At 45.6% G+C, this 16,025-nt stretch overlaps 1 protein-coding gene across 4 annotated transcripts in view; it reads left to right on the top strand.

Annotated features, from left to right (window-relative positions):
- The window catches only part of KYAT3 (kynurenine aminotransferase 3), an 82,415-nt gene that overhangs the window by 47,739 nt on the left and 18,651 nt on the right, over window positions 1-16,025 (top strand). For all 4 annotated transcript variants that reach the window (XM_088482212.1, XM_088482210.1, XM_088482211.1 and 1 more), the window contains 7 exons: window positions 984-1,133; window positions 2,054-2,140; window positions 3,097-3,222; window positions 11,466-11,586; window positions 13,138-13,214; window positions 13,858-13,947; window positions 15,327-15,513. In XM_088482212.1, the coding sequence (XP_088338338.1) occupies window positions 984-1,133; window positions 2,054-2,140; window positions 3,097-3,222; window positions 11,466-11,586; window positions 13,138-13,214; window positions 13,858-13,947; window positions 15,327-15,513 (838 nt within the window). The remainder of the gene's footprint in view (window positions 1-983; window positions 1,134-2,053; window positions 2,141-3,096; window positions 3,223-11,465; window positions 11,587-13,137; window positions 13,215-13,857; window positions 13,948-15,326; window positions 15,514-16,025) is intronic.

Raw genomic sequence — 16,025 nt, 5'->3', positions numbered from 1 at the left:
ACAACCATTCCATTAGGCATCCCCTGACCAATTGCCACCCCTATGTGAAGTTTTCATCGAAGTCCATCCAGTGGAAATCCCAGAACAGGCTCCCCGGGTCAAAGATCTGCCCAGAGTACACCAACGGGAGATCTGACTGGTACCCAAATCCCCATAAAACCTAGCCAGGATCCAAATGGACAATCTTGCGTTGGTTTTATCCCAATCGGTGAAGGGGTAACCGAATGCATAAATGGAACAATTAATTTTATATAAGATTCTCATTAGCAGGTATATCTGTCTTGATTTACATTAACTAAATTACATTTATGATAGTGTTGTCATTCATTATATTCTTCAAATAATAATGCAATTTGTTACTATTCTGCAACAATATATTAACATATTTTTCTTGTCAGCCTGACATACGGGGGGAACTGTTGGATATTGCACTTGGGTTTTATACTTCTAATAATTAATAATAGCAGGTTATGGTACAATAATGGTGATAGAAAAGTTCATTATTTTCATAGATTCAAAAGTCTTACAGCACATGTGTCCCATGTACCATCTTATGGGCGTGTTGCAGGACTGGTTGCAAACACAAAGCACTTAATTGCTTACATTGGAGGCCATAAGCTGATGGAGAGTCTGCACCTAGTATGGGACTGGGGCAAGTTTGGATGGTGTGCTCGATGATAACGCCTGAAAACACAGCAAGTGGGATTGTTGCGTCTAAAGATGCCCAAAGTGGGTGCCTAAGTCCTTGCACATTTAGACGCATGCTTGTACACCAGGGGAAGGGCTGATACTAGCAATGGCATAAAATTACAGGTGCAACTATGGCATAGGCGATAAAGCGGTCGCAGCAGCGCACGACTCCGAATCGGCTCTTTAGATATAAGAGAGAAGTGAAACATTGACCCTTATTTCAATTCATCTATAGAATGTCCTATTTATAGCTCCATACATATGATCTGTTTTTTGTTCTTGTTTTTGTTCAGGGTCACCCACTGCTGGTAGATGCATTGTCTCAAGTATATGGCAAAGTGACTGGAAGGAAGATTAATCCAACCAAAGATATCCTTGTGACAGTGGGAGCTTATGGTTCCCTTTTCAGTGCAATCCAAGGCCTAGTTGAAGAAGGTGATGAGGTGAGCGTTATGTAGCTTCAGTGTGTGTTATACGTTCAAGCTGCATTGTGCTACAGCGGGCCGGACCACACACCGGTTTTTGTTTTGCCCGCATCCTGCATGTCCAAGATTGCCCCACTTGTGTAATTCTGCACATTACAATATTTGTTCCTACCAATCACCCCACATCTATGCTTGCTACATTTCTCTAGTATTCTGTTTACTGTTGTTGTCTATTGAGACCAGTAAACTATTATCTTGCAACATTTTATGTCCATTCGTCTTTACACATTAACCAATCATTTGAAACCACTTAATAGGTCTGAGCGTTACACATCCCAATTTTCTAGTATAGCCAGTGTGGGATGGGAATCCACACTCGTGTCAGCAGCACTTACCTTCGCTACACAAGCACACACTCTGCGCGCAAGGATATCCATCCCAATGCTGCTCAGTCTGTCAATTTGGTGATGACCCCATGATTGTTGATGCGACTGGTGAATGACATATCGTGCGGGCATTCACCAGATCATGTGGTGTCAAACGGCCGCACATGTCGTTCGTCCCATAGTGGGTGTCTGGTACACACCGTGTAATGTGTACCCGGCTTATTATTTTAGTGCTTGTGTTGTGGATTTTAAGTATAAACAGTTGGGCTTCAGTCTGAAAATGATTTGCTAAATGCTGCTGTTCCATTAGGTTTTTGGCTCATGGTTTCTGTTGCTTTGGCTTAAAGTGCCGATAGACAATAACGATCTCAACACTTGAAATTGATGGCAAATAGATGGGCTGTTAGATCAGTCACCATTGTTTACTGTTAAAGAATCTTCATGTATATAGCTTATACAGAAAATACATGATGTTTGTAGCTATGCACTTACAGGTATGTACTGCCTCATTTTGTGATTCATAATTATATATTTTTTTGTTTTGTTTAATAGGTGATAATAATTGAGCCTTTTTTTGACTGTTATTACCCCATGGTAAAGATGGCTGGCGCCACTCCTGTCACCATCCCACTGAGATATGTAAGTATAGAATAATGTAACATTGTACTACTTGTACCAGTAATGAAACTTACACCAAAGCACACTACTAGAGCAGAGTCCTGACAACAGGAGATTATCTCCGGCACTGAGGAGGGAACTTTATAGATCAAAACTTCATTGTGTCACTTCCATTATGTAAAACTAGTCCCTTACTCTCCATAACTGGTAGCCAAGCAATATATGACTGTTATAGGTAGTGTCAGCACTTAAGATATAAGTGGTCAATCAATCTCTTACCCAAACATGAAATTTGGGCACCCGTTGGCTTCACTCTTGCATAAATTTTTACATAAGACAAGAGTCCTGCCAAACCAAGGCTGCTACAGGAACACTACTTACCTTAGTAACTCTCTCCCCCCTTGGAAACATTATGATAACTGCTGCAGAGCAAAAGGTGGAGTCCCTCATACCAAGCAACAACATGTCATTTTCTAAACTAAGTAGAGAAATGATGTTTAGAATCTGATATACAGGTATATGGAGAGCACCATCTCTTTCCTCTGCTCCTGTGAGTTGTCCTTTTCTGTATGTTGCCCTGTGTGAAGATTTGCGTTGCTGTTCCTTAAATTTAAGTACACGAAGTTGGGATTTGTGCTCTTCTGATTTTGTTTAACACTGCGTACCTTGCTTTGTAATGTATAGGGTGAAAATACTAAATATAACAGTACAAACTACTAAATAGTATTGTGTATAGCTCCAGTAAGGTTTATTAAATTCTATGGGGGTATTATATTCTCAGTACAGTGCCGTTGTAACTTTGTGGGGACAGTTGGAATGCGAACACCAATAACCCCAAGTTTCCCTTGCAGGAAAATGAGCAATGTTGGGCTACAGTAATTCTCAAGGATGATCACGACCGCACATCACCGAGAATTGCATTGCCCTGATTTAGTATATAAACACCTACTAATGTTATTGACATTTGTTATTCACAGAAAGACAGTGGTAAAAGTACTGTATCAAGTGCTGATTGGACTTTAGATCCTGAGGAACTGGCCAGTAAATTCAGTCCCAGAACAAAGGCTATTATATTAAACACTCCAAACAACCCTATGGGCAAGGTAAGAAAAAAATCTGCATTCAATGCCTGTACAGCTTGGGATAGAAAATTCAGGGTCTATAAGGATGAAAGAGCAGAATAATTTCTGTATTGTTGTAATTGGTTACTTGGCTAGATAATCTAATTATATACATGAAATCAGCTGTGTAGTCTGTAAAGCTTCTGATATGGTAGCTTTACAGACTACACAGCTGATTTCAGGTGACAGTCCTGTGATGTAACCATGTGCGTCCAAAAATATCAATCAGCCTTGTTCAATGTACACTAATGAAGGTAAATATCTGCTTGATGCTGGTTACGGGCACCTGTGATATTTACATTGTGTTGCTACATTACAGCTCTGATGTGTGACGTGATTTCTCTCTGCATGCTGCTACACACGCATGAGACGGATGCATGACAACTCCTTTTACTACTCCAGGGTCCTTAGGGATCCACAGGATGCACTGGGCCTTCTCCTATAACCCGCCCCCAGGCCAAGGCACCTCCGTTTCAGTTGGTGCCCGGCGGGACTCTGGTCACCGCACAGGGGGGCTGTGTTTCACAGGCCCTGAAGAGCTGGAAATATATGAGTGGCAGCATGGACAGTCCAGCGGAAGCCTGTGCTACCACTCCAACACCCCCGCTGGCGCCGACCACCGGTAGCGATCCGGGGAACGAGAGGGCTCTTGGGGGTTCCAGTTAGTGGAATCCCGGGGGGTCGAGGACTGTGGCCGGATTTACGGGGACAGCAGCATGTAAGCAGCGGGCGTCTGCGGATAGGGGCCCGCTGTTGCACAGTCCAGTGTCCCCAGGGCTGGGGGCTCCCTGGGGAAGGCAGGATAGTGGAGCCAGGTACTGATCCTGCGCTCACACTAGGCTTCCAGGGATACGGGGCTGGAGCGTTATGGAAGCGCTCCAGCATCCCGGGGGTTAACAGCCTGCAAGCACAGGAGGCCCCTCCCCCTGTTGCTCTCAGCGCCTTTTCCTCAGAGATTTGGCGGGCTGAGGCAGAGTTCCCCAGGCCCGCCTCTCTTGCTCTCTCCGGCGGCCATGTTGGAATGCGCAGTAAGCTGGTGCAGGGTGCGGAGCCTGGGTGGCCCATTGCATACCTCTCCTCCATTGTCAAGGTCAGTGTATGTAGCGCTGTCACTGCCAGGCTGTAGGTCTGTGCAATAAGTGCAGGAATGTCTGCATTTTATGTGACTTTTATGCTAGCGCTGTGTGTCTGATACTCTCCTGTCAGCCATTTTAACTATCCCTATTTCTTCTATCTGTTCAGCCCTCTCGTTGCCAGTACTGTCAGGGTGGGAATTTACCTCACAGTTTAAAGTGTTCATTACTGTGGGAAAATCACATACCACTATGTCCAGTGAAGATTCTGTGTCTATGGGTGCACCTCTCCTGTTTTCCTGCTCTAGGTGTAGAGCAGATGTGGGTGAGGGGATGGTACTTCAGGATGGTATATGTATTACATGTTTGTCTCTTCCTGGTACCTCTGCTGTACCCAGTACCTCACAGGAACCCCCATGGGCTTCCTTTGCACAAGCCTTGAATATCCTTGTGAATAGGTTAACAGCCCCCCCTGTGTTTTCCCCAATTAGGGTTCGCGCAGCAGGCAGTTGTCCCTCCCCCCGTATCAGCAGGTTCTTCGGTGGAACCTGTTTGGGCGCACTCTGTGTCCGCTATGGCGCAGAATATTGCAGGACCCAACACCTGCTAAAAAAACACTATTGTAATTTCCGTCTACACAACTAGATGATGATGACGGGTCAACTGATGATGGCGAGATTTTGGATTTATCGGACACTGACGCTCCTCAAGTAGGGGCGGAGGTTAAGTCCAAAATATATATTCCAGGTCTCATACAGGCGGTCCGTACGGCCATGGTGATTACTGACGACAACTTACCTGCAGCACCTACACGTGCTTATTTTAAGGACGTTAGGGGAAAAACTGCTTCTGCACCCCTATCTGGTTAGCTAGTGGATCACTTGGAGGAAGTGTGTAAATCTCCAGGTAAGAGGTTTCAGCTTCAAAAACGTCCGGCACGTGCAAACCCCTTTGCAGAGGATTATTTCACTAAATGGGAATCTCCCCCTCAGGCGGATTCTCATGTGACGCACTTTGTAAAGACCGCGACTCTACCTATGCCGTCAATGTCTTCGCTGACAGACGCTACGGACTATAGGTGGAACTGTGCCTTAAATCTAACTATTCCCTTGCTGGAGGAGCATCCAGGCCAGCTGTGGCAATCTGCTGGGTGGCCCAGGCTATGGAAAGATGGGCAGATGCATTGGAAGCATCATTTGCTTCGGAAGTTACCAGTGAACAGGTTGTGTTAGTGGGTAATCTCCGGGATTCTGCTACGTACATTAACGAAGCGGCCTTGGATCTTAGTCTTCTGACTTCTAGGATTTCCGCGGCGGCTGTGTCTGCTCGCCGCTCCTTGTGGTTACGTTCTTGGAGGGTGGATGAGGAATCCAAAAAGGGTTTGGAAGGCTTACCTTATAATGGTCAGGTCCTGTTTGGGCCTGCTTTGGACAAAATTGTGGACACTCTGGCGGCAGCCAAACCGTCATGTCTTCCTTCTGCCCCGACTCCGTCAGGGTCTAAAAACCTGTCCTTTCGTCCCTATCGCCCACAGGGCAAATCTAAGGTGCAGTCCTTCCCGAGATCTTCTGGTCCCAAAAAGACCGCCAAGCCCAAGAAACAGGCTTGGAGTACAAGACGTCCAGCCTCCAAACCAGACGACAAACCCTCAGCCTGAAGGGCTGGACCTCCCCTTGGGGGACCCCAAGGTGGGAGGCTGACTTCTGCAATATGCCCAGTGCTGGTATTAGACCACCAGCGACACTTGGGTAATGGAGGTGGTATCTCAGGGATATGCCATCTCCTTCCACAGATGGCCTCCTCCTCAGTTCTTAGCAGCAGGCCTTCCTTCAGATCCAACGAAGGCTCTAGCGATCCAGGAGGTGGTGCGCTCTATGCTCCATATGGGAGTCATAGTGCCTGTTCCGTTACCCCTAAGGGGGACGGGATATTACTCCAACCTCTTTCTGGTTCAAAAACCAAATGGATCATTCCGACCTATCCTCAACCTCAAGTCCCTGAACAAGTTTATGCTTACCTGCATATCCCCATTGCCAAAGCTCATCAGCGTTACCTCAGATTTGCGGTGTCGGACCACCATTACCAGTTTCAAGCTCTACCGTTTGGCCTTTCCACGGGCCCTCGGGTGTTCACAAAGGTAATGGCGGTCATGGCGGCACACCTACGGTTGCAGGGGGTTTGCCTGTTACCTTACTTGGACGACCTTCTGTTGTTGGCAGGGTCGCCACAGGTCCTTTGCAACCATCTGCAACTGACAATATCAGTATTGCAGGCTCACAGCTGGCTAGTGAACTGAAGAAATTCTCTAATTCCTTCTCAGAAGATGGTCCATCTCGGAGCATTGTTGGACTCTCAGCAGCAGAGGATCACCTTGACGGAAGAAAAGATAGCACTGTTGCAGTCCAGGATACGCAATGGTCTAAAGAGTCACCGAGTGTCTCTTCTCTCGGCAATGAGGTTACTGGGTTCCATGGTGTCAACGTTCGACATGGTGGAGTATGCCCAGTTCCATTCCATGCCTCTGCAGATGTTGATCCTCTCCAGATGGGATGGAATTCCCCGTCGGATAAAGACACAGATGATCAGGCTCTCTCCGGAGGTGCGCCTGTCCCTGACCTGGTGGTTACAGAAGTCCCATCTCAGCAAGGGACGTCCGTTTTGGATTTCGGATTGGGTCTTTCTAACAACGGATGCCTGCCTTCGGGGGGTGCTGTGACGGGCCCACACGTCTTCCAGTGCCGGTGAACGTCAGAGGAATCGCTCCTGTCGATCAATATATTGGAGCTTCGGGAAGTGTTCAGAGCGCTGCAACAAGCAAGACTGATCTTGCAGGGGAAACCTGTGCAGGTTCAGTCAGACAACGCCACCACGGTGGCTTACCTAAACTGTCAAGGAGGACCTCGAAGTCAAGCGGCTCTAAGGGAGGTATCCTGCATTCTGACCTGAGCAGAAGGCAATCTCCCAGCCATTTCGGCTGTGTTCATACCGGGAGTGCTCAACTGGGAAGCGGACTTCCTCAGCCGTCACGATGTACATCCGGGGGGAATGGTCTCTTCACCAGGAGGTGTTTCAACTCCTGGTGGACAAGTGGGGCCTTCCCGAAATAGACCTAATGGCCTCCAAACACAACCACAAGCTGTGGGCGTACGGATCCCGAACAACAGAAGCAGGGGCTCTTCTGGTGGACGCTCTGTTGGTACGGTGGAACTTCCGGTTCCGCGTACCTGTTTCCTCCGTTCTCCCTTCTGCCTCGAGTAATTCGAAAGTTCAGGCAGGAAGGAGGCAAGATTCTACTGGTGGCTCCTGTGTGGCCCAGACGGATCTTGAGACTTCCCTCTTGAGGTCTAAGGGTTTCTCCAGATCTGTGGTAAATACCATGCTACGAGCTCGGAAACCTTCTTCGGCTAGAAATTACCACAGGGTGTGGCATACTTATTTTGAGTGGTGTCGCCCTAGAGGGTACGATCCTCTGGGGTTTCGGATACCCAGAGTGCTGGCTTTCCACCAGGCGGGCTTAGATCTAGGTCTACGCCTCGCCTCACTAAAGGTGCATGTCTCTGCCCTGTCGGTTTGGTTTCAGCATAGGATTGCTACGCTACCTGATATCCGTACCTTTATTCAGGGTGTCCTTCGCATCCAGCCTCCCTTTGTCCCTCCGTTGGCTCATTGGGATCTGGCTGTGGTTCTGAGGGCGCTCCAAGGTCCTCCATTCGAACCTTTTGGGTTCGGTGAATTTGAAATGGCTTACGACAAAGACAGTATTCCTTCTGGCTATAGCTTCGGCCAGAAGAGTGTCGGATCTGGGGGCTCTCTCCTGTCGCCCCCCCCTTTCTGATTTTTCACTCGGACCGGGCGGTTCTTCGAACCCGCCCTGGATTCCTTCCTAAGGTGTGATGATACTGGATCAGAACCTCTATATACCCCTGCCTGTACCTTCTAAAATCCTACCTATAAACCTCTAAGGATGATGCCAATTTGCGTACGCAGTCATACAGTAAATAAAAGACTCCAGACTTGGAACGTGTGGTTCCGAAGCACAAAGTATTATTCAAGTAAAAAGTACAGTCAGTTACACGCTATTGAGCCATACACAATTAGACGCAAAGGAATTATACAGACCCCAAGTACAGTATACATACGCAGCGCATTCTGGTCCAGATGTTAGGTATCAGCAAGAAACCCCTCGTCCCTCAGCGTTCAGCAAGAAGACTAAGACCCAGTGTTTGAGCACACATGTTTATACCCCCCCAGAATAGACAGGACAATGGAGAATTTTGTTGCTGATATCATTGGTTCCCAGGGGAGAAGCATCTGTTACAGTGCATTTAACAGGCTGGTTCAAATAGACTCGCCCAGCCTCTAACAACTGGGGGTCCTTTCCCTCCCGCCCCCATGCTACATCCATGCAACAGTTGTTCATAAAATATACATTTTGTTGCTTGTAGTCTCTGCGGTCCATAAGTTGGGAATGCATGATGCGATCTCCACACCGATAGTACCGGAATTCTGTTGAAAGAGTACGCATCAGTTCGAAACCAAACACGGCTTTCTTAGCATGTATAAAACCTTAGTTATCAAATATCTTTATTTCACAGCATTTATACTAACTGAACCAACTTAATTCTTATACTTTAAAGCTTATTAAACCTTATGTGTGAATATGTAATGTGTGAGTATGCGGGGTTTGATATAAAGACGTATTAATGTGTGTATGAGAAATGGTGCACTTAACACTTACTAAGTGAACATCTAGCAGTGTGACATGCTGAGCCTGATAGTTCCACATGCCCACTCTGTCAGCAGTCCCCCCCCCCCCCCTTTCCCAAGCTATAAAGAAGAACCCTTTATTCTCCCAGTCTCTTGTGTAAATGCAAATAGCCCAACTACATGACACAAACCTAAGATAACACTCTAGTCTTTGAAGTCTTGTCATTGCAGGAAGCTTGCTAATGTAAGGTGTGTATTCGAGCCAGGCCACCTGTAGTGAGAGCAGACACTGTCCAGGAAGCTTATCTACACAAGCTAGTTGTCACGTAGCCATTTGCTCTATTCATCTAATGCAATGCAATTTTTGATACACTGTAAAGCCATTTCTGAAATATATCCTTTATAATACGTAAAGTCATGAAATAGGCTTTTGGCGAATCTCCGTAACTTATGGCGATGGTCACAGATGCATTCACATGATGCTAATAGTATTATCGCCACATGTACTAAAGTGTGAGTTTATCTAAAATGGCGCTTAGGCGGCCATTTCGCAAAATGGCGTCGCTGCAATTCAATGTTAAACTGATCTTGTCTCAGCCAATAATCCAGTTCGACAGGTGGTATCTAGTTTCCATATTAATGAGGAAATTGTGGTCCCGGCCTTTAATTCCTCGGATCTCTCGGCCGGTGAGGCCTCATTGGATGTGGTACGGGCGCTGCGGATTTATGTGGACCGCACCACTTCTTTACGAAAATCTGACTCTTTGTTTGTCCTATATGGCTTTCAAAGAAGGGGTTGGCCTGCAGACCTTGGTGCGATGGATTCGCCTGGCGATCTCTGAGTCTTACACTCAAGAGGGTCTTCCAGTGCCACCCTCTGTGAAGGCGCATTCTACGAGGTCTGTGGGTCCTTCGTAGGCAGCTCGCCGTGGCACCTCGGCTGTTCAGCTTTGTAAGGCGGCCACTTGGTTCTCTGCCCATACTTTTGTCAGGCATTACGCCTTTGACACATTTGCTTCTCAGGATGCTTCCTTCGGGCGGCGGGTACTCCTTTCTGCACAGGAGCCTCTATTGTTCCTCAGCACACTGAACCATACTAGCAACAATATATGAACACTATATGGTAATAGAATTTCAGAGATATTGGTTGCATGCATTTGCAAATACATGGGAAGCTGCTAGGCCTCGTCACGGCTTTTCTGTCACTAGCAGTCCCTAACACTAACGGGTTCACGTCCAGGACACAGAGCACCCTAAAAAACATCCAGCCCAGGACCCCGCACACTTCTTTACTTTACACTGCACTGTCACTCTTTTTCCATTTTCGTGTGATACCCCAGGGGGGTCCTGGGCTGGATGTGTTTTAGGGTGCTCTGTGTCCTGGACGTGAACCCATTAGTGTTAGGGACTGCTAGTGACAGAGAAGCTGTGACGAGGCCTAGCAGCTTCCCATGTATTTGCAAATGCATGCAACCAATATCTCTGAAATTCTATTACCATATAGTGTTCATATATTGTTGCTAGTATGGTTCAGTGTGCTGAGGAACAATAGGGGGTTAAAACCCCCTCCCTTTTCTACTTGGTATGACCCCTCCCTTTCATGCACCTGAAAATAGTACTACGAGATTGATTGAGCAGCTGCCATTTTTTGTTTTTCATTTTTTCGTTTGTGCACAGGAGCCTCCCAAGGATACTGCTTTGGGACATCCCCAATGTATCCCTGTGGATCCCTAAGGACCCTGGATTAGTAAACAAGAGATATGGTAAGAACTTACCTTTGTTATCTCTGTTTCTACGAAGTCCTTAAGGTCCACAGGGCGCCCGCCCTGACGCCCTGTGCTTCTGTAGGGCGAGATTCTGGTCGCCAGTTTCTGTCTCCTTTTCTGTGAGAATGTGATTCCTGTGTGGTCCAGACTTCCTTCTTCCTTTTTCTCCTCCTCCGGCCTATAGCTTGCTACTAAAACTGAGGTGCCTTGGCCTGGGGACGGGGTATAAGGAGGAGGCCCAGTGCATCCTGGGATGACAGCTTTAACTGTGTGGTGCCCATGGATAAGCCCATTCCATTACCCCAAGGTATCCCTGTGGACCCTAAGGACTTCGTAGAAACAGAGATAACAAAGGTAAGTTCTTACCATATCTCTTGTTATGTCCCGTCCTGTACTGTCTTCCTCCCCACAATATTAGATATGTGTTTGGTTAGTGAGGAACCTTCTCAGAGCTCCAGTTTCTATAGGCGGCACTAACAATGCATGTTTTCTAGATATTCTTACATGAACTCAGGTAGCTTAATTATTATTTCATGTAAGTCCACAGTTGATGATTAGTCTACCTGTCCTTTTAGGATATCTGCAAATTATGCATCATTCAGGACAGACGTACATCAGGGAAACTGCTACCTCTGATGTGAATAAGTGGGAATAAAATACTTTCTCTCCTGTATTTTAGGTGTACACAAAAGAAGAACTAAGGGTTATTGCTGACCTCTGTATAAAATATGACACACTGTGTTTCAGTGATGAAGTTTATGAATGGCTGGTGTACTCTGGAAACAAGCATGTTAAAATAGGTACTGAATACTTCTACGATAATTATACTATTCCTGGTTTACTGTTGGTGTTCTCTTATATCAAAGTTACTCAATGATGCGATTTTAAATTGGGACAAAACTGTGGCAAGCTTGTTTATGTATATATATAAAGCTGCAATAATTTGAAAGGCAAAACTAACCTGGTTTTGTTTTTTAAATGATTGCTTCTTTAAATCTATGGATTAACTGTCCAGTTTTCCTCCCCTGAAATACCATAAATAAGGGCCTTGGGGGGTATATTTACTAACGGTCAAATGTAATCAATTTATAATCAATAAAAATCGAACTTTATTAAATATACCCCTTAGGGGGTAATTAAATTAGTTCTGAAGTCAGAACTAATCAGGGGGTATGGCCTGGAAAGCGTGGCCACACACCCCTAAGGAGGTTGGGCTCTCTGAGCCCCTCAGCCAGGGGCAAATCCAGGGAGGGCCGCGATGAGTGTGATCGCTCCCCCCACTACCACACAGGGAGAGGAGAGACTGCTGCTCAGCAGCAGCAGTCCCCTTGGTCTCACTGCAGTCCAGCACACAGCAGCATGTGCTGGGCTGCTGACAGGAAGCCGGCACTTATTGGCCATTTGTTTTCACCTGCCTGAGGCAACCCAGTTATGACACCCGGGGCCACGAAAACACACAGGTCCGTGTGTTATGTTAACACGGGTTCTATGTGTTTTCTCCACCCGAAAAATATTTTTTTCAGGTGGAAAAATGCGAAGCAATTGAATTGGGCTATAAAAAAAAAAACCTTGAAAACCACACCGGAAAAAATTTCGGGTCTAATTGAATTGCCCCTTAGTGTTGTAGTAATGAGCTTAGCCTGTTGTGGGTTCTTTATATCAAGGGTAAAATAGACATTTCTCCAAGTCCACCGTCTACCATCAAATGGGTACACAATCTTTGCCACCCTTTCTCTGAACACCCCTGTGTAGTGGCAGCGCGATACAGTTGCAAACACCGAATTTACTGGGGATGGCACTCCCTCGGGATGGCACTCCCTCGGTCTTGATCCACATATAGTTTTGACAAGATCAACCATCTCTTCCAACGTTTCGGACCTTAATAAACCAGTCTTCAGGGAACAGCAATATTACCATGGTCTTAACTTATACTACACGGCCCAGTCAGCATCATTTGCTAGACTTCTGGGAAGACCCCGGAACAGCATCTACAAAGACCAGCCTCCGTTGCCTGGCAACCAGCTGTGGACCTAACTCTGCTCTCGATAGACTGTGCATGTCAGAAGAGGCACTCTCATTCTCTCTGCCATAATCACAGCAGAGTGTGTGGTCTGCGAGGAAACAACGGAATCGCCAGGTCCCTACCCAAGTTTTGCTATGTGGTCGAACAATGAACTGCTCCTCTCCTGTCAGCACAGTTTTAAAAATGATTAGTTTATTATCTTTATAAATAAATACAACATTGGAATGAACAATGTCATTAAATAAATTTACGGCCAGCACTGCATGTTTTATATAGCATATTAGTATAAAACTACCTGTAACACAATGTATTTGATATTATTTTATAGTGAATTTACCCGGAATGTGGGAGAGAACCATAACAATAGGAAGCGCGGGGAAGACTTTTAGTGTAACAGGGTGGAAGGTAAGAACTTTATGCAGCCTAGTAAAGTGTGTCTGTCTCACACAATGGAGGTAGCCATCTTGTGGGCTTAGGTTGCTTATTGATGAACACTAGCCATCGCTAGCAAAAGTGACATCTCTGAGGCACTACTGTCTGTATAGTAGGTGCACTATAAAATGGATGTTCCCTTTACGAACCCTGCCATCTCAATGTATTTTATAATATCCTAAGATAAGCTCATCCTGCTGGATAACTTCTCTGCAGGATAATCAGCTACAGGTAACAAGATGGTGGGCAGAGCACATGGATTAATAAATGCAAGGCTCTGTGTTGGTGAAAGTAAATGTGTGCACTGGATTTACACGATTGACAGAAGTGATGTTGCTATGTATGCTACAATAACTGGACAGTGTTGTAAAACATTGCTTAACACATTTTCCCATGTGTGAATAATGCATGAATAAATCGCAATATGTGGTTTTGTAATTTGCATTTAGCAGTTGAGCTGCATTCATTCTAGTGGTTGTATTCTGTGACCCACAATTATAACCATATGCCCCATTCACTGCTTACAAAACATATCTCTGTATTGGATATTCCCATAGTTCTTTAGGTTAGAATGTGATGAATTAGCAATGACTAATTATTCAGTATTGATACCCAGCTTGGTTGGTCCATTGGCCCGGAACATCTCATCAGACACTTGCAAACCGTCCAGCAGAACTGTTTGTATACCTGCCCAACTCCACTGCAAGTAAGTATGAGCCGTGTCCAGAGAAAAAACACTTCATTTACTTTTCATTTTTGTTTTATTAAATAACAGTATCAGTGCTAATCTGTCATAAAATACAAATGGTAGGATTTAACAATCCTTGCGACTGACAGTAGATTGTAGTTTAAGTAACTGCAAATAACAGCAATAATATATATGTTACTTACTTTACAAACTACCGTCAATCTCAAGGGTTGCTAAGTGATTCTCTCTCTCTCAATCTCTCTCTCTCAATCTCTCTCTCCCCTCTCTCTCTCCCCTCTCTCTCTCCCCTCTCTCTCTCCCCTCTCTCTCTCTCTCTCCCCTTCTCCCTCCCCACACACACACACCAACATCACACACCTATGTCTCATTCCAAGTGATGGCTATTACTATGCTGGTTTGGGGTTAGCTTGCAGTTGGTCATCCCACAGATGTTCAGTGGGGTTGAGGTCAGGGCTCTGTGCATGCCAGTCATGTTCTTCCACACCAAGCTCTGCAAACCATTATTTGATGGATCTCACTTTGTGCACAGGGTGTTGTCAGGCTGAAACAAGAAAGGTACTCCCTTTGCAGACGCAAAGTTCTCTAGAATGTCACTCTATGCTGTAGCATAAATTTTTCCCTTCACTGGAACTAACGGACCCAGACAACAGAGTGACAAAAAAAAAAGCCATGCCATTATTCTTTGCCCACCAAGCTTTACAGTTGGCAGTACGCATTCAGGCAGGAAGTATTCTCCTTGCATCCTCCAAACCCAGATTCATCCACCAGATGCGTGATTTGTCCCTCCAGAGAAGATGTGTCTACTGCTGAGTCCAATAGTTCTTTACACCAGTCCAACCGATGTTATTGTGCTGATGTTGTTGTTTCCAGAGGCAGTTTGGAACTCAGTAGTGATGATTGCAACCGATAACAGATCCCTTTTACATGGTAAATTTCGAATCTCTTGGCGATCCCGTTCTGTGAGCTTATCTAGGCTACTGCTTTGCAGCTGAGCATTTATTCCTCCTAGATGTTTCCATTTCACAATAATCGCTCTTGCTGTTGCCTAGTGCATGTATTTGATTAGCCGACTTTTTGGAAGGTGACTGCCATGTTGAAAATCACTTCAACTGCTAATTTTTGACTACGGACGTTGCATGGCTGTATGCTTGATTTAATTCACCTTTTAGCAATGGGTGTGGCTGAAATGTCCAAACACTATTATAAGAAGAGGAGCCCATTAAGTTTTTGGTTTTTACTGTATTTGTCTGTGATGGTCTCCAGAAACTTTTTTATTTTTTATTTATAAGTGTTATGGGCAGCTGGGAGGGTTGCAGCACTGGGAGGATTGGTGGTGTGGCTTTACTATGTCACCTCATTGCGTTTCCTATGTGCAGGAAGCTCTAGCTCATGCCCTCTTCAAGGATTTTAAAAGAATTGATGAGCCAGAATGTTACTTCAATTCGCTGCCACGGGAATTGGAAGTGAAGCGTGATCGAATGGCTATTTTACTGCAAGAAGCTGGATTAACACCAATAATCCCAGAAGGAGGATATTTCATGATGGTGGATGTCTCTGTACTAGGTAACAGAACATTTCTTGCTTTTTGTCACATATAAAATATTCAGTACTTCAGCGTTTAAGAGATTCACAATTTAATGCAGAGAAAGATTAAGATGACACAGGCCTCTTCGCTCTCTACTGGTCATGAAGAGCTGCCTGTTTATCTGAAAACAAACGATAGACTGTTTGCAGTAGCGGAAGCCAATCCCGTCCCATTTTTCTTATCCCAGGATTCGGGATTGATAAAATCTCAATCCTGGGATTGATTTGTATAAAGATATCTTTCCGTCCCCTCCCACCTTGCTTTCCTTCTTCCTCGTCCTCCCCTGGCATCCCTTGTCCTCCTCCCCCCACCATTTCACTTAGCTTAGTCACACAGCGGTGGTCAGAAGGGGCTTCTCTGGTCAGTGGGAGCGTTGTACGATCCTCTCCCAAGCTCAGCTGCAGTAGAAGAGCTGGAGTTCTGTGACTTGACTGAGGGCAACTGCATCATTGGACTGCATCTATTCTACAGGCAGCTTTGAGATCAGAGG

The sequence above is a fragment of the Taudactylus pleione genome, unplaced genomic scaffold, assembly GCF_031769625.1.
Source record: "Taudactylus pleione unplaced genomic scaffold, aTauple2 ptg000017l, whole genome shotgun sequence".
NCBI classification, from domain to species: Eukaryota; Metazoa; Chordata; class Amphibia; order Anura; family Myobatrachidae; genus Taudactylus; species Taudactylus pleione.
This window is presented reverse-complemented; position numbering and strand designations above follow the sequence as displayed.